The 19,483-nt window shown below is 35.8% G+C and overlaps 1 protein-coding gene across 1 annotated transcript; it reads left to right on the forward strand.

Moving 5' to 3' along the window:
- The first annotated feature begins 16,226 nt into the window (after positions 1-16,226).
- Positions 16,227-17,640, forward strand: LOC145097261 (uncharacterized). The gene is made up of 3 exons (XM_079034800.1): positions 16,227-16,480; positions 16,566-17,023; positions 17,120-17,640. The coding sequence occupies exons 1-3, from the start codon at positions 16,378-16,380 to the stop codon at positions 17,459-17,461; spliced, it is 903 nt and encodes a 300-aa protein (XP_078890926.1). The 5' UTR covers positions 16,227-16,377; the 3' UTR covers positions 17,462-17,640.
- The last annotated feature ends 1,843 nt before the right edge of the window (positions 17,641-19,483 follow it).

Consider the following 19,483-nt stretch of genomic DNA (forward strand, 5'->3'; position numbering starts at 1 on the left):
AGTTATCATATCAATCACATGTGATTGATAACCTGCATGCACAAGATTTTACCACACTTTACACTGTTTTATCGAGTAGGATACTATAAGGATTTTTACTTGTTTCAAAACTTTTACTTATACTGATTTATCCAAACTCATTCTAAACTGGTTTATGAAGGATTTCCAAGGTTTTTTAAACATAATTTACAAAAGAATACCAACTGTGATTTTTCCCAAGTTTGAAGGTTCTTCATCAAAATATTCTTTTACGACTCACACTTTTACTTGTTAGATACCGTAGATTCACTTTTATATATTTTAAACTCCTACTCGATGACGCTTACACTTCGTGATGCGTTTATGCCTGTTATCGCCTCTATATCGCTTATACCTATTATCGTCTCTATATCACTTATACCGGATACGCTTATACTTATTCGACACTTTTACTTCACTTGCGACCACTTCTGCTTCACTTGTTAGACGCTACTACTTCACAAGGATCGCTTATACTTGATACACTTATACTTCACGATCCGATTATTCCACACTATATGAATTCACGCCACGATGATATGCCTTCACTTATTACACACTCAGTCGTAGTTAGATGTATGTCTGTGCTTATATAGATACATATAAGTAACGATTGAAAGACTTAGGAAGGCTCATCCACCCTATTTCCTTTTCTTCGTTTAGATGTGGTCTGGTGGGATCGGGTGGCCGTCCGAAGGTCGTTTGGTTCATTAGTTATATACTATGTATATGAGTATGGACATACAGGAAATTCTCTAGTCGAGTCAGTTAAGAGTCTCTACCTCTATTCTACACTTACTTTAGAAACACACTACCCACAGTTTGGAAGTCTCTACCTCTAGTATATCACTTACATTAGGAACCCATTCACCTCTAGAAACACACTATCCTCTATTTGGGATGCATCTTCGGGACGCGGCCTTCTCCGTCGTCTAGTTGGTAACCAGAGTCTCCTGTAGGGAGAGCGGACATTGTGTGTATAGGCCTATACGGGATTGACACCCCCGCACCCTGACTGCTAGCTACAGTCCACGACTCACCAAGCCAAGGGGTGACAAATGTCACATTATATAGATTCTTGTAGGGTGTCTGGAACTCTAGTCAGTATGGTTACGAGTATCCTGGGTTACCTTATAATTCATGGCTTTAAGGTAACGGTATTTTCGTCAGCAATTTACACTGTATGCTGATGTCACTTTTCAGAGTCACACTGTTTTGACCTTGCTAGACGTATCTTTCATTTGATACTGTCTGGGGTCTGTAGTCTCTATTTTGACCTTGCTAGACGTATCTTTCATTTGATACTGTCTGGGGTCTGTAGTCCTTGTTTTGACCTTGCGAGATGTACCTTTCATTTGGTATCGTTTTCGGTCTATATTCACTGTTTTAAACCTTACCAGCTGTACCTTTCATTTGGTACCTTCTGGGGTCTGTGTCTCCCCTTTGTTAGACTGAACCAGGCGTGTCGTTAGTTCGATACTCTCCTGGAGTCTATGATTCTTTGCCTTAGTCAGCAGTCCTCACTGCTGAGGCCCATGTTTTCCCTGATGTCTCTTGCTTTCTTTAATAATCAAATTCAGTATTTGATAATAATAGCAATTAAGGGAAAACTACCCTTTTACCACATCACACTGAACAGTCTTGGTAGAAGGCTGCTTTATTTAAAGAAAATATAGGATTTTCTGGAAAGAACGTTGATGCACCAAAACCACTTAAACTACTACTTATTAAAGTTATTTGACTAAATGACACTAAATACTTATGAACTCACCAGCATTTGTAAAAATGCTGATACTCGCTTTTCAAATAACTTGTAATCTCAGGTCAGCAATTAGACAGGTACATCCCCGGAGCTGCTGATGAAGATGGCTTAAGTACCTTGCTGCACTTCATATATATTTGGTTGTAATACTTTGATACTATGTATTGAAACCATGTAAAACTATTACTATTAATGCAATGTTTTGTTGTACTTTGATTACTATATGCATGTGTTGTGATACTTGACATGACGTCATCCACCCCAGAACGTTTCCGCTGTTCCGGTTTTGGGGTGTGACAAGGTTTGAGTAAATTAAGAATTAGGAAGTGGGTTCTAAACATGCAAGATGAAACACCATAATAAATTAATGAAAATGGTAGCAATCCAACATATTATCAAGTCACCACAAAATAATCACCAAATTAGATATAATTTATATTATATAAGTTTCAAAATATCAAATTAACAACTAAAACATTTATGCCATGTCACTTGCAAATCTAATGCATATGGACCTAGTATGATCATCATGTTTGGCCCGCAATAATGGATTCGTGAAAGGATTATCCATATTCTCCTCTGATGATACTCTAATCATTGTAATGTCTCCTTCCTCAACTCGCTTCCGAACATAGTGGTACTTCCTGAGTATATCTCTCTACTTTCTATGATCCTTAGGTTATTTAGTCAAAGCGACTGCACCCTCGTTATCACATAAGATTTCAAGGGGTTCATTGATGCTAGGAACAACACCAAGATCACATATGAAATTATTCAACCATGTAGCCTTTATTTCAGCTTCAATAGATGCTATATACTTGGACTCACATGTGGAGTCTGCCACTGTTTTCTACTTGGAACTTTCCAAGTCACACTCCTCTACTATTCAGGGACACCTATCCTAATTGCGAACAAGAGTCGTCCCCATCTGTTTGGAAATTTGTATCATTGTAACTTGTTACTCTTAACTCTTCTTGGACTCCATAGACTAAGATCATATCTCTTGTTCTCCTTAGATACTTAAGAATGTTTTTTTACTACCATCCATTGACTTTCTCTAAGGTTGTAATGATTAAGGACTCACCATGCTAAAAGGATATGTGCCATCATGTCGAGTACATGTCATGGCATACATGATCGATCCTATAGCAAAAGCATATGAGAGTCAACTCATTTTTTCCAATTCTTCACTAGTACCGGGAAATTGATCTTTACTCAATTTAATTCCACGTGACATGGTTAAAAACCCTTTCTTGCAGTCATGCATCTTGAATTTCTTCAAGATCTTATCCAAGTATGTACTTTGGCCAAGTCCAATTAGATGCTTTGATCTATCTATAGATTCTTATACCAAATATATAGTTGCATATCCTAAGTCCTTCATAGTGAAACATTTCCTAAGCCAAGTCTTCACACTTCAAAATATTGGGATATTGTTTCCTGTAAGTAGTATGTCATCAAAATACAACACTAGGAAGAATACAACACTCCCACTAGCTTTGACATAAACACATGACTCATCTTCGCTTCTTGAAAATCCAAAATCTTTGAACTTTTCATGAAAACAAAGATTCCAGCTGCAAGATGCTTCTTGAGTCCATAGATGGATCTCTCAGGCTTACACACTTTAATTGGGTACTTAGAATGTAACAAACACTGTAACTGTGCCATATAAACATCCTCTGTGAGTTTTCATATAACGTCCCAATTTACATAATAAAATTTTCATTTTTAAATTAGATAAATACCCATTTTCATAAAATCATACTAAAGATAAAACCACTTGTCCATAAAACCATAATCGAAAAATTCAAGATCAGAATATCATTAATGTGTGTGTACAGTCATGCCATTGCCTTCCCTCTATCAAAAGAAGTACTTGAAAACATTTAATCCATAAGTGTAAGCCAAAGCTTAGTGAGTTCCCTAAATACCACATACCACAATACACATACAATGCATATAAGGAATGGCCTTCATCATATATAGCTGGTTCACACTTGGTCTTTAGCTTATAGTTGGTCTACCCTTAGCCTTCATCTTATAACTGTTCTGCCCCTAGGTATCTTGGCCTTCTGCTAATAGTTGGTCCTCCCTCAACCACCATATATAATATGTCGACATATACAAACAACACATAAAATGAATTACATGACGAAAATCGGGAAAACAAGTGTTACAATTCTCCCCCACTTGAATTAGATTTCATCCTTAAGATCTGGTACTACAAATACCTCAAGATAATGTTCCCACATCTCCTCCTCACACTCCAACATCCACTCAAAACCTTTTCAGTGCTGCCATTGCACCTTAACCAAACTAACACCTTGTTACGTAAGGTCTTCATTTTCTTATCATGTATCTTAATCCGTCTTTCCATATAATTCAAGCGTTCGTCCAATTGAATATCATCCAAAGGTACCACATAAGTTGCGTCCATAATGCACTACCTCAACTTTGACATGTGGAAGGTATGTTGGATTTGTCTAAGCTCTTGGGGCAGATCCAAGTAGTAGGCAACCTTTCCATTCTTCCAAAATCGGATAACACCTTTCCAAGGTGACACCTTCAGAAGTACAACACCCCAGACCTGGAACTCAAGATCAGACCTGAATATTAGAAATGATACAAGAGTTGCTCACCCAGCTTCAGGAGCTGTTAGACAACGTGTTTATTTAGCCGAGTAGTCCGCCTTGGAGCTGAACAAGATGATATTGAAGAACCGTTACCCACTTCCAAGATTGATTTGAGACCGAGTTACCACCAGATGAAAGTAAGGGATGATATACTGAAGACGACCTTCAGGAATTATTATGGACATTACGAGTTCATAGTGATGCTTTTTGGGTTTACCAACATATTGAAAATGTTCATGTACCTCATGAACCGGGTGTATAGGCTGATGTTGGATAAGTCAGTGATCATGTTTATTGTTGATATCTTGGTCTATTCTAAGACCAAGGAGCAACATGTGTTGGATTAGGTGTCTAAGTTCATAACCATTTTGGGATGTAACCGATCAGCATGGTCTATTTGGGTTGCATGGCATCATGCATTTGGATAGACTAAAATGAGAGAAATAACACTTATGGTTTATTAATATATTATAAGTTCTAATATATTAATAGGATTATTTAATTAGTATTGATCAAGAATTAATTTGAAATTAATTAAGTGATCAAAAGAAGACTAATTAAATATATGGGTTGATTGTGTAAATCATCCATACTTGTATAGTGGGCTTATGCTCCATGGATTATAAAGTTGGGCTAAAACCCATAGGATGCTCCATGGTGTCTTTGAACCCATGGATCATAGAAATGAAGAGCCATGTCAAATTAGGGTTTACATGGTGTAACCCTAATTAGGACACACTATATAAGCAATATGCTGATCACAAAAATCGGAACTTAAGCAAGTAAGAGGAGGGCTAACCGATTTCAAGAGTGTGACATTTCTCTCAAGGTTTATTCCAAGTGCATTTGGTGTTGTGTGAGACATTTGAGGCATCACACTTGGGGTGCTAGGCTCACAAGGTTTTCAAGTAATCCAAATCACTACAAGGTATGTTTTCTTACTATCTTTTATGATTAAAAGTTCCCTTGTATGCTACTTGGAAAATCAATTTTGCCTATATCATAGATAAAACATAGATCCAAGGTTTCTAGGGTTGCATGTACACCATAGGTGTGTTAGAATGCTCAAAACCCAAGAATGGTATTAGAGCCTAGGCTTGTTTTCTTGTTATACATGTAAAATTGGCTGAAAATCGAAGTTTGTATGCTGTCTGGACAGCAGACTCGCCGAGTCCATGAAGGGACTCGATGAGTCCAAGACAAAAATCATCCAACTCGCTGAGTTGGTTCATGCACTCGATGAGTTGGACCCCCAGACAACATATCTTTGAATGTTTTGGCTAGAATTGGACTAGAAACACTACCCTAAGCTGTTTTTCAACTTATAAACTTGTTTTTTTTGGTGTGGTAATGTTCATGCTAATCCAATTTCTAAGATAACTGTCAATAGATTTATGTTTTGTATTAGTTTAATGGCTAGGCTAATTACATCAAAAAGTTTGATTAAATTATCTTGTTCTTATTAGTTGCTTAGATTAATAGAAAAGTTATGTGAAATTGTTGTTTTCAATCCAAATTAGTCTAAGAGTTGATTCTAAAATGTGTTTTTGTAACTTGTCCTCAAGTTATATGAAAAGTCACATTTAAGATTCATAAAACTCATAAATATTTCTATAGGTTATGAACAAAGAAAATTCACATTCTTTTAATAGTTTAAAGTCTTCCGTAACTTGTCCTCAAGTTATGGAACTTGAAGAGTTTTTGGATTAAAACTACTTTAAACACATAAGTTATGGAAATTGAATAGTTTTGAATAGTTTCAAAACTTGCCATCAAGTTTTGGAATTTGAAATTTTTTTCCCTTATGAATACTTTAATTCCAAGTTAAACCCTTAGAATTTTAAAAGTTAAAATTCAACCCTTATACTTTATAATATTATAAGTTAATAATATATATATATATATATATATATATATATATATATATATATATATATATATACATATATATGTATAAGAGTAAAGTCATTTTACCATTAGTAGGCCTCATTCACGAAGCTGGTCTATAAGGGGGGTATAAGGTTACTGCCTATAAAATGGCAGTTTAATGGGTGTCCACTCTCACCTACCACTTCCTTGACTAGTGGAGGGTCGTTAGCCGAACGGGTAGGACAAGGACTATAGTTCTCCCTTCATTAAAAGTATTAATGATAAATATAAAGTAACTAAATGTTTTTATAATTCCCAATCTTAGTTACTTTAGGAAAATGTGAATAAATCCGTGAAATTACACTTTGCACTTTGCTTAAATCGGTTAGTGGAGCATATGTGGTTAACCGGCACACTAGTTTGATTTAGCAAGGTAGGCAAATGTTAACTTAGTGTTTATCATAGTATCGGTGGAGCGTGTGTGGTTAACCGACACATCGATTGAGGGGTAAATATTAAGAGTACCAAGTAATTTGCATGGTTACTTCACACCTTGTTTTGTGATCCTCGGCATCCCAGTCACAAAACCTGAAGGGCACACTCGAGATTGCAACATGCCATTGTAAGATCAATGAATCTCAAAAGATCTAGGATTTTCAAATCCAATTATAACCTAATAATTTATTTCGTTTTTTCATGGTGGAAATTGGTGAATCGTCATTCACCTACCTTCAAACATTTTATAGCCTGGATTACGGCATCCCTCTTCCATGTTATAAAATATTGTGTTGGGTCCTAGCCTTAATATTTCATATTGGGTGTTAGATTAAGGATTTAAATCAACTAACTTGAATTTCTCCCTTTGTAGATGTCTGGTTCAGACAACAATGATCTTCCCAAATCTTATAGAACAAGCTTTCCTAATGAAGATGACTTCCTAAGTTTGGCTCATGGAAATCGTACTTCTCTTCCTCCTCCTCCTCCAATTATTCTCTTTGACCCACAAGCTCAAAGACTTGAAAAGTTCAAAATCACTCAAGCGCTGCTAACCATGAAACATGAAGATGGAAGACCTGTGTGCACTCATGTATTAGGAATGAAGTCACACATTGACAAGTTGAGAATGTTAGGTGTCATTGTCCCAAGGAAGTTGGCTATTGACTGGGTCCTTCAGTCACTTCCTAATTCATATAGTAAGTTTATTAAAGACTACTATGCGATAGATCTCGACATGACCCTATTGGATCTTTTTTATTTGCTTATTGCTACTGAATCATAAATGATGTGGCGCAATAGTCAAGCAAATATGGGTGGAAGGTCTACTTCTTAAACTTTCATGGACATGGACAATGGTAACATTGGAAGTCCAGAAAAGCTTTCTCTTCCCAATGGAAAGGGATCGGCCTTGGTCAACCCGGTTGACCGGAAGGTAAAGAGAAAGTCTATGTTTGGAATAGCCTTTTGTACCATTCCCGAAGAGTCTATATGTTTTCATTGTGAAGAAAATGGCATTGGAAGTGAAGCTGCCCTAGCTACCTGAAGGATCTGAAAGGAATCAAAAAGTTTGATTCTGATTCAGTTAAGTCCACTATCTAACTTTGTTATGTTCCTAATTGTTGATTATCAATACATGATGTGACTAAGTTACATTTTGTTGTTTGGCAAGATCAAGAAAACGAAAGGAAACTTAAAGAAAGAGTAAGCTGAATCTGATCGCGAAGATGGATTTGTATCGCATGGTTCAAGATCATATTTTTGAGCTACTACTTAAGGGTTATGATAGATTGCTAGGAAATATGTAATAACATAGTTTTCATTTAAAGTTGCATTGTAAGGAAAAGTTTTTCCGTATTTTTATAAATAAATAAAAATTTGTTTTTATTTTTGTTTATATCTCCTTGCAATGACTTTTATTGAAAAATCGATCTTTATATGTTTCTAGCAATAATGGAAATGTAAATTTGATTCTTTCGTTTGTGGTAGTGTCTAAATTTACCAAATAAGGAAAGCTTCTCATCATCCAAGTTTTCAGTTGGATAGAAACTTGGAATCATACAAGTTGTACCGTATCATGAATGAGAACTTTCAGCTTTGAAAAAAAATTAAGACTAGTTCCTTGTTCACATGTATATGTGAGTCAAGTGAAGGACTAAGGGATCAAGTACACATTCTTGTGCACTGATCAAGGTCCACCACAAAAGGTTGATAAGATTATTCGTCATGATTTACTAAGGTTTAGTAAATATGGTTATACTTACAAGGTTAAGTATAATTCTGAAACATTGAATTTTTTTTTCAGTGTATGGCAGGACGGATGAGAAGAATCAAATTAGGCAGAAGGATAAAAGTTTCTCAAATTTGAAAAGATAGGAGAGTACTTTAGTATCATGTTTTGTGTTCATCTTAATGATTAAGAAACCATGTCACAATTGGTCCTCTAAATACATCTTAGTGCATTCATATGGCTAAGAAGAGGAATCAAGAATTGCTGAAAATGGTTAAATCAAGAAGATGAGTCAAACTTTGTTCCAAAACCAATTCTTAGAGTCATACTCCAAGATTGTAACTTGAGTGACATATCTTAAAGAAAGGTTTATAACACTAGTCAAATGTAAGAGTAAAGTGTGTCCCACTCTTATACATTTGAAATTGGTAAGTTGTGATGTTTTGGATAAAACAGAGACCAACTTAAGGCCAATTGTGTGAAGTGTTTGTCTTGATAAAGAATCTGCACTATCTCTTGAATATTTTGCAAGTGAGTCTTATATGTCAAGAGGGCAGTGGGAGTCTTTAAAGATCTTGGAATTACTTCCAGATCTAATCAAGAAGGAAAAACCTATAGTTTATCACTAGCACACAACTTGAGGTTTATAACCTATCGTGCTGACATATTCCTATTTCTGTGCCCATTCCAGTTAAAGTTGACTTTGCATATGAGTTCTGAGAGTTCTCAACTGGTTGCATAACAACATGGAAGTAACGGCAGGCCCTTGAGCTGCCAGGAGGCAAGAAGTTAAGACTGCACAAGTTTAATCCATAAGAGTTTGGATTTGCCACTAACCTTGTCTTGTGATTATGGTTTTGAGAAATTCACATGGATAGGAACACATACCCCATAAAAATCGAAGTGTCATAAGGTTTCTCTACGATTCATGAAAATGATGGTGAGGAAACACTTTCACTAAGTAGATTTTAACTAGATAGCAATTGTAATTTCTGCATTCTCAAAGTCGTTAGTGGAGCATGTGTGGTTAACCGGCACACTAACATGGACTTGTGAGAAATGGAAAAGGTCTAAACAATTGAGACTATGATTACGGCATCCCTTTTCATAGTTCTAAAATTGTTTAGACACACATGTGTGCTATCTAAGGAAAGATGTATGATTTTGATAAAGTTTTGTCAAAAGCATCTCGTATCAGAAATATGAACTTTGGTAAGAAGGTCAATAAAGTGTTGATTTTTAGAAGTTCAACAGATTTCTGAGTCCATGTCAAAGCTAGTGGGAGCATATGCTTCATGCTAATAATCATCATGCAAGTGGGAGCATGATAAGTATAATAAATGTTGCAAGTTAGCAATGTTAATTATAGAAAACAAAAGGTTTCAATTGGGAAGATTTGTTTTTCTATCATTAAGGGAGAGGAAATTATACTTCACTTTAATTCTAAAAGCTTAGATTGAGGTTTTAATCATATTTAGTCAATGATATGTATATGAATTTCATGTTGGAATGGCTCAACATAAGGAAATTGTATATATGGGTCTATTATTTGCGTTCTAAAATTCGATTATGATTACGACATTCCTTTTCATAATCTGAGTTATGAGAACTTGGCAAATAGAAAATAGAAATATTATAGCAAAAGACTGGTCTAGTAACATGTCTTTATGAATCGTGTCCTATATGCTTCAGATATAGGATCGATTGCGTGCACTATAAGATTTATCTGTTCTAAATTTTACCCAGAGCATTAAGAGGGAAAAGTACTAGAACTAGATATGACTAATTTGATTAAGCAATTGTCGAGGACAATCTAAGGTTTACCAAAGATTGGTTGCTCAGGGACAGTTAGAAGTATAGTGTTAATTTTGGAAAGACCATATTGACATACTCTGAAAAGAGGAAACTCTTGTTTAGGAGTAAAAGTCAAAAGGGGAATATGGAAATGTTCCCATAAGTGGAAGGTATTCATTAAATCTGTGTAGATTAGGAAACTTAATGCAAGAAGAATGTTCAAAGGCAATGAACTTTGAATATAAGACTTTGTTTCCATGGAGTTGATCTCCATTGGAATACTCTGTAATGTCTGTTGACAAGTCTTTGTGACTTTGTGCATAATCATTACAAGAGGAAGAATGCATATAAGTTTAGAATATAACAGATTTAGGTAAATGGTAGGAATTTGGAATTCTTGCATTTGCGGTCAGGATTTGGGATTGTGAAATGAGTATCATTGGAATTATGTTCAATTGATCTATTTCACAGAGTAAAGATCATAGAAAAACATAGTGTACATGCTTCGAGCATGGGACAACTATTGTTTTTTAATTCAAGTATAAAGTTGATAGTTTGAAACAATATGCAATGAATGATGGGTAATCAATATGGTGATAAATAAAAGATGTTTTATTTATATTCATAAGTTCTGAGACCATATTGGATTCGATTATTCTTGTGTTTCACTTTGCATGTTTTGACTTCCAAAATAACTAAGCCGCTCTTCGTGAATGACTAAGTTATTCAAACCATCCACATTCGGTCATATGTTGGAAGTAGATATGAATCAAGATTGTCATGGGTTGGGTTGTAGAGGTCTAAGATGTTGGACAAAGTGGTGCTACAACACTCATGAGTGCTTATAAGTTCTAAGTATTGGATTCAACCCACGCTCACTGGTATCACTTCATGGAATTTATCTCGAGTAATTGTGAGACGGTAATATCATATAAGTCTTCAAACCTAGAGATATGACTTGTTGCCTATGAGTTGGTTATACATTGATCGTACGAAAACACATTGGTAACTCGATGTTATAAAACGTACATTTGTGTATGATTCAACAAGTAGAAGAACAAGCATATGAGTCGAAGTTTATCTGTTCCTTCTTGGATTAAAAGTGATATCTGGGCCTCTCGATGATTTTGTGTTGACCCATGTACCGGGCCCGGTCAGAACTAAGTTGATCTGTTCACTTAAGTTCTATGTCAAACTAATCAGAAATCAGGAAACAAACCGCTGGACAATAAGTAAGACATTGTTCCATGTATTTGTCCGGCTGATATCTAGAACAGAGGATTATATGATCATTTATCTTAAATGGAATATCATCATCGTCTCAGTTCTATGAGACCTTGAAAGAGCTACGATCGCTGATCGGTTCCTAAAATTATTCTTGCAGATATAGTTATTAGACTTATCCAAGTGGGAGACTGTTAGATTAGGTGTCTAAGTTCATAACTATTTTGGGATATACCTGACCCGATCAGCATGGTCCATTTGGGTTGCATGGCATCATGCATCTGGATAGACTAAAATGAGAGAAATAACACTTATGGTTTATTAATATATTATAAGTTCTAATATATTAATAGGATTATTTAATTAGTATTGATCAAGAATTAATTTGGAATTAATTAAGTGATCAAAAGAAGACTAATTAAATATATGGGTTGATTGTGTAAATCATCCATACTTGTATAGTGGGCTTATGCTCCATGGATTAAAAAGTTGGGCTAAAACCCATAGGATGCTCCATGGTGTCTTTGAACCCATGGATCATGGAAATGAAGAACCATGTCAAATTAGGGTTTACATGGTGTAACCCTAATTAAGACACACTATATAGGCAATATGTTGATCACCAAAATCGGAACTTAAGCAAGTAAGAAGAGGGCTAACCAATTTCAAGAGTGTGACATTTCTCTCAAGGTTTATTCCAAGTGCATTTGGTGTTGTGTGAGACATTTGAGGCATCACACTTGGGGTGCTAGGCTCACAAGGTTTTCAAGTAATCCAAATCACTACAAGGTATGTTTTCTTACTATCTTTTATGATGAAAAGTTCCATTTTATGCTAGATAGGTTAAGAACCTTGGAAAATCAATTTTGCATGTATCATATATAAAACATAGATCCAAGGTTTCTAGGGTTGCATGTACACCATAGGTGTGTTAGAATGCTCAAAACCCAACAACATGAAGGTGATCTACATGAGATTCTTAAAAATATGAGGAGGGAGATACTTTATGCAAAATTCTCTAAGTGTGAGTTTTGGTTGCGTCAGGTCCAACTCTTGGGGAACCTCGTTAACCAAAATAGTATCTTAGTCGATCTGATTACGATTGAGGTGATGATGCAGTGGGAGGTTACGAGGTCTCCATTTGAGATTTTCCTTGGTTTGGCTAGGTATTATCGGAGGTTCATCCACGTTTTCTTGAATATAGTGGTACATCTAACTCTTTTGATGAAAAAGACTATTGCTTTTCTTTGGGGGCATGAGTTGCATACATTATTTGAGACTTTGAAGCAGAACTTGTGTGAGGAACCGGTTTTGACCCTTCCTGAGGGTTTTGAGGATTTTGTGGTCTATTGTGATGCTTTGATTATAGGGTTGTAGACTGTGCTCATGCAGCAGGGTCGAGTCATTGCATATGCTTCAAGGCAGTTGAAGCCTCGCGAGGCTAATTAATTGACTCACAATTTGGAGTTGGGGGCAGTGGTATTTGCTCTCAAGATTTGGTGTCACTATTGTTTGGGATTTGGTGTATCATCTACATGAACCACAAGAGTTTTAGATACTTGATGGATCAACAAAATCCAAATATGAGGCAACATAGGTGACTCGATGTAGTAAAGGATTATGATTGTGAGATATTGTACCATTTGTGTAAGACCAATGTGGTGACTGATGCCTTAAGTCAGGATGACTAGTGCTCCTATTAGTGACTTATGTTTGAGGATGACCGTTGTCACACCAATGTTGGAATTGATCAAGGGAGCACAAATAGACGTAATCAAGGAAGAGAATCGGAAAAGTGAAAGGGTAGTTGGTTAGGTCTTCGCTTTTGATATTGATAACCTAGGTATGTTGAACCTCCATGGTAGGGTTTGGGTTCCTTATTCGGGAGGGACTCGAAAAACGTTAATGGAGGAGGCTCATAAGTTCAAGTTCTTGATTCATCCATGGGCGACGAGAATGTAAATGGATTTGAGACACAGTTATGGGTGACCCTGCATGAAGTGGGATGTGGCTTGGTATGTTGAGAGATGTTTGACTATAGGAAGGTTAAGGCAGAGCATCAGAAGCCTCACAAAAAGCTGCAACCTTTAGACATCCCATTGTGGAAGTGGGAACATATTACCACAGATTTTATTACCAAGCTTCCGAAGAGTGCTTGTGGTTTGGACACTATTTGGGTCATCGTGGGTCGATTTACCAATAATGCCTACTTGATTGCCATTCAGGAGAGAGTTCTTCGACGGAGAAGCTGGCTGATATTTATGTTCGTGAGATAGTTTCTTGCCTTCGAGTACCAGTTTTGGTAGTTTCTAACAGAGATGTGAGGTTTACTTCTAGATTTTGGAAGCAGTTCCATGAGGATTTGGGTATTTGACTTCATTTCAGTACAACTTAGTCCGGCGTGCATAGTGAGAAGACCATTCAAACACTCGAGTATTTGTTGAGTGCTTGTATTATTGAATTTAGCGGGAGTTGGGATACTTATCTTCCTTTGGAAGAGTTTTCTTTTAACAACAACTACCATTCTAGCATCAATGTTCCTCCCTTCGAGCTTCTTTATGGGAGGAAGTGTCGAAATCCAATCTATAACATCGCGATTTTCTAGTATTTACCTTTTAGCCCCCTTAGTATGAGAATTGACAGCATTTTGTCCCTTAGTGGCATTTTCGTAAAATCAGGCCAAGGCTTGGTACACTGGGGGTACGTTGTGTACGCTTGGCGTACATGTGCGAGCCTTAGTATGCTGGACGTACACCACGTATGCATGGCGTACGTGAAGGACCCTCAAACCCTAGTGTTTAGGGTTTGGTCCATATATAAAGATCATTAACTCCTCATTTCTCATTCCCTTTTCAGCCTCCACTTGCCATTTCGTCCATCTAGAACCCTAATCCACCTTGAGAGTGTTCTTGAGCTTTTATGGGTACTTTTGGTGATTAAGAAGGAACGAGAAGAAGGGAGGACTACCTTGGAAGAGTAGGACACCTTACATCCAAAATCTCATCACCATTTGACATCATTTTAAGGTAAAAAGCTCTGAACTTGATGATAATTTGTTTAAGATCTTGGTAGCCTTGAAGTTGTGGTCCCATTAGTTTGGCATTTTAAGTATGGGCTACTCTAAGTCATTTAAGCTATCATTTTAGACATTTCAGAGTATTGTTGTGCATAAAAATATGATCTTGAGTGTTGTATGTAACCCATGCATGTGTTAGATGATATTATTGGGTTAAGAACTAAGGGTTTTGGACATTAAGCACTTTATAGCATTGAGAGGGAGATTACTGATTCATTTTCTATAGATAAATTTATAGATAATTTTTCTTCTATGAAGCAAAGACAACACAACTTAAAGTGAGCAAGGTACGACTTCTTATACTTTTACAAAAGTTTAATTGTATTCTTCTAAATTGAGCATAATACCATATGTATCTATGTTCTTACTCGTTCTTTTAATAATAACAAGCTAATGTATGAGATTGGTGCTTATGATCACTGGAAAACTTTTTAAGATTGATTCTTGCAACGATTGATGCAGTTCATATTTAGACGATTTTTTTTTCCTTTAATCAGTATCTCTTTCAATTTTACGGACTTGATTATGTTATTCAAATATTTTTTTTAAATATGTATAAGCCCCTTATCCTAAAATCTAGGCTCTGCTCTTGGATATAAGAGTATAAGTTGGTGGATGCTATAGGGTATGAGTCGTTTGTACTGAGAAGGTGGAAGTCAGAGTCGATGAAAACGACAACAACTAAGCTACTACTGAAGAGTTGTTTTTGGGAAAACAGGAAGTTGGAGCGGCTGTGTTGGGGTTGAATTGGTGTCGACGCAACTGGGTTAGGGTTTTGAGTTAGTCCTTCGCATGTTTGTTCCAGAATCTAGTTGGACTTAGAGTCCGATCCCTATCTTGTAAGTCTTTATAGAATGGACTTTGACTTTTGAAAGTGTGAAATTGGGCAGGATTGAAGGTATTAGATAAAAATCCACTTTCTTGAATGAAGTGGACTAGGAAGGGAATGCGAATAGTCCCTCCGTCACCCCAGAATGAAAGGGGTGATATCCAAGACAAGTTGCTTGATTGCTTGGTCCGAAAATACAGGGTCTTCAAGGAAAAGGTTAGGTGTTAGGGCTTTCTCACAGTCTAGCGACTGCGTGATTATGACAAGACTCGAGGAAGAAGCCCCGGCTAACTCCGTCTCAGGTCCGTGACGAGAATGACAACATTTCAGTGAGGAGGCGGCATTCCAGCAAGGAAGGCGACGATCTTGCGGTGGTGGTGGTGTTGGTGTCTAAAATGTGAAATTAAAAAAAATGGAGAAGATGGTCTTTGTCATTTTATGCCGAGTATAAACCAAAACCATAATGACCAAAACCGCACAAAATATTCAAAATTAAACCACTGCTACATCACAAAATTTTTCTTTCACCAAAATCACAATATTTTAACAAGGACGATTTCTCCAATTTTTTCTAAAAAAAATAATTCATTTGTGACCCATGTACAACATTAACCCATAATTTATACAAACATTAAATTTTCTTTGTGAAGATGTAATAGTATATTTGCGCTTGAGCTGAAAAACCATTATATTAGCCCAATTCATGGCCCACTATCCACTCGCAACGGCTAGTTTCGAAATAACGCTGAATAATCACGCTCCTTTCTTCCTAACGGTCACATTTTCCCTTTTGCCCGTTGTTAGAACCCTAAATCGCTCTTAAATCCCCTGACAAATTCTATCTTTTCCCCACTCAATCCCTCCGATTTCTTTTTCTTTGCTCTGTAAATCAAATTTCCGGTGATCATTTCTTGATTAACTCGAAAGAAGCTTAAAGGGCTAACAATGGAGACACCACAATCATCACGAAGAATCACAAGATCACAAGTTAAGACTATGGCTTCCGAGAACAGCAACATCAACAACACCAGTGTAACCATAGCATCACGTGAGTTTTCTATCGTAATTTAATCTCGTTTTTCAATAATTACTCAAATGGGTTTCGTGTTTTGATCTTTTCGTCTCTGTTTTAGGAGATGAAAACGAAGATTCGATGAATGGTGTTTCGAAATCAAGACAAAAAACCGGAAAACCTCAAGAAAGAGAAAAGTCTGCGTTGTTTGATATAACAAATGGTTCACCAATCGTTGGGCTTGCAATGGGGAGCTTAAAGACTCCATTATATTCGAAGAAAAGAATGACGATTTCCAATTCTGAAGCAAAACATACCACAACTCCTGGATCTGGGGAGTCTTTATTGAGAGGTCAAGTGAAGACCCTTTTGCAAAAAGTTGAAGAAGAAGGAGTAATCTCAAAGATTTGTTTTGAACATAATCCTTTGATTCATAAACGTTTTATCAACTCTCCAATGGCTGTTCTTGCTCCAACACCTGCTAATACGCCTCAAGTTTATGACTTTTCAACTACTAACAAGAACGTTTTGGATTCTTTTACAGTCTCTCCTGTTGCTGAAAACTTCAATTTTACTCAGGTTTGATTCAATCCCTAATCTTTACAACTGTTCATTAGATTATTTGAATTGGGTTGTGTTAATTGGATTTTCTTTCATCGATGGTGTGTTATATAGATGCTTCAAGATGTAATTCGTTCACCAAATCAAGAAGATAATGGTGAAACTGTAACAAGGTCGCTTTTCATGGATTTTTCAGAGAAATTTGAAGGTTCTGAGGATTCATCGGTGTGGTCGGTTCAAGTGAATGCAAGCACAAGTGATGAGGGTAAAGATGGTGATGATGATGGGATGGATGAGATTTGTAATGGGATTAGGAAGTTGAGTGTCAACAATGGTGTTAAATTCAGTGGAAAACACATAAGGTTTGTGTACAATAGTGATGGGGAAGTGGAAGGAGAAGTGGAGTCATCACCTCCATCATCATCATCATCATCATCATCATCATCATCATCATGATTGAATTGAAGAAGAAGGAGAATAATAGGTTGATGGCTTTGGTTGTCTTTCTTATGACACCAAGAATGCTTTAGTTTTGTTTTAAGGCTTGATGTTGAATTCTTATTTTCATGTTTTGAAAGTGTTAACGATTGATTGATTTTATCAATTTAATGAAATGAAGTGTTGATTTATAATCATATCTTTTGAACTTGGTCCAACTTCGTTTAACTTCTTTTTTTTTTTTAGAATATTTCAAATAACCACTTAAAATCCCTTGGTCAAAGAAATAACCCATAGAACCACTTTTCCAAAAGGTCATGTCGAGCCCACAGTCGATAAACTGGATTTTTTTTTTCACTCTTTTTAAACTCGAAAATTATCTCTGGAAAACACATTTTGTCTTTGAAAGTCAAGCGGTAAGAAATAAAAATACAAATTCTCATATCTCAATTGTCTTTGGAAAGTTGATAATTACTATTAACAAATTTTCCACTTTCACAAAGATGTGTGTTTAGAAGTAGTGTTGTAATTTTTTATTATAGATAGAAATCTAAAACTACAATATTTATCTATCTCTTGAGTTGCTGACTTTTTCAAGTGAAAGTTTGTGGGAGACTAATTTTATGCATCTTGTATTATATATTCTAAATTAAAAAAGTTAAATTATAGGTGTCTGCACAACACTATCATCCTCTTAAACTGATGCATCAGCAACTCCACCATCTTCCTAGATTAAATTGGTTCTACTTAATTTTGTCGATCTTTCTATAGAACTTTTTCTCTTGATTTTTTAATTTTTCCTGTTTAACAAAAATCATAATACCATTGGTCAATTATATAGATTCAAAAAGTAAGAAAAATAAAAAACCAGATTTATTAAAATCTGTACTACGAATCTAACATCTGTATTGCGAATCCGACATCCGTATCGTGACTGGAAAAGTACTACAAATATGAATGTTGTACCATGAAAATATAAGAAAATCATGTTTTTATTTGTCTAACTTTGAACCCGCGTAATTCTTTCATACGAACTTTATTTGAATTAAATTATTGTTCATTGTGTTCTTTGTAAAAATGTTATTATCTATGGACATATAACACTCAAAATTTGGAGGTCAAGAAGTCATACCATTTTAGCTCCGAAGTAGTATAGTTGGTGAAATATATTAAATTTTAGCCAGCTTTGAAATTTCATTTTTTTTAATGCGAACTCTATTCAAGCCAATTTTTTTTCATTGCCAATAAGAGTTACACATAGATATATCGCACTCGGTATTGAATATTGGGAAGTCGTACTTTGTAAGCTGCAAGTATCAATTTTTCATATGAAGCCTAAAATCTATATAAAGAGCCTAAAACCATACAAAAAATTTGCCACCTAACACTTCTAAAAGAAATCTTATAAAGACCCTAAAATCATAGAATTTTTTATCAAACTTTTTGAAAACTCATTATTCATATATGTGGGTATCGGTTTGAATAATGTCTTCCTCTTTTCCACCCATAGTGCAATACTTGTTTTCTAGGTATGATCGACTGACTGAGTTAATTTATTAAATCTTGGTTTTTAGGGATTTTATTGGGGCGCGATGCAGTGCATGATTAGCGCGATGCGACTACTATTGGATTTTAGCTCAAAAATTAGTTTCAAAACTACAAAGATCGGCAAATGGAAGATTTTATTTTAGAATATAACATAAACATTTTATACCTACCAATGATCTCCTTGAAAGTTATAGAAAGATTAAATACCAACCATAGAAAAGATGAAGAAATAATAACCTTTGTTGTTCTTTGGATCCTCTTGAGAGGCTTGGAAGTTGATGAAGAATGTGGAACCTTTGAGACATCAACAATGACTCAAATTGATGTAGATGCTAGTCCATAAACTCTTAAACCCTTAAGCTTTAAGTTCATGACCAATATGAACTTAAAGAGGGCATGAAGATGCAAGTAACTTCAACAAAAGATGAACGAGAGAGAGAGAGAGAGAGAGAGAGAGAGAGAGAATAACCTCATCTAAGGAGGCTACGGTTT

This window comes from Lactuca serriola, chromosome 4 (assembly GCF_051521515.1).
Source record: "Lactuca serriola cultivar US96UC23 chromosome 4, Lser_US96UC23_V15, whole genome shotgun sequence".
NCBI lineage: Eukaryota > Viridiplantae > Streptophyta > Magnoliopsida > Asterales > Asteraceae > Lactuca > Lactuca serriola.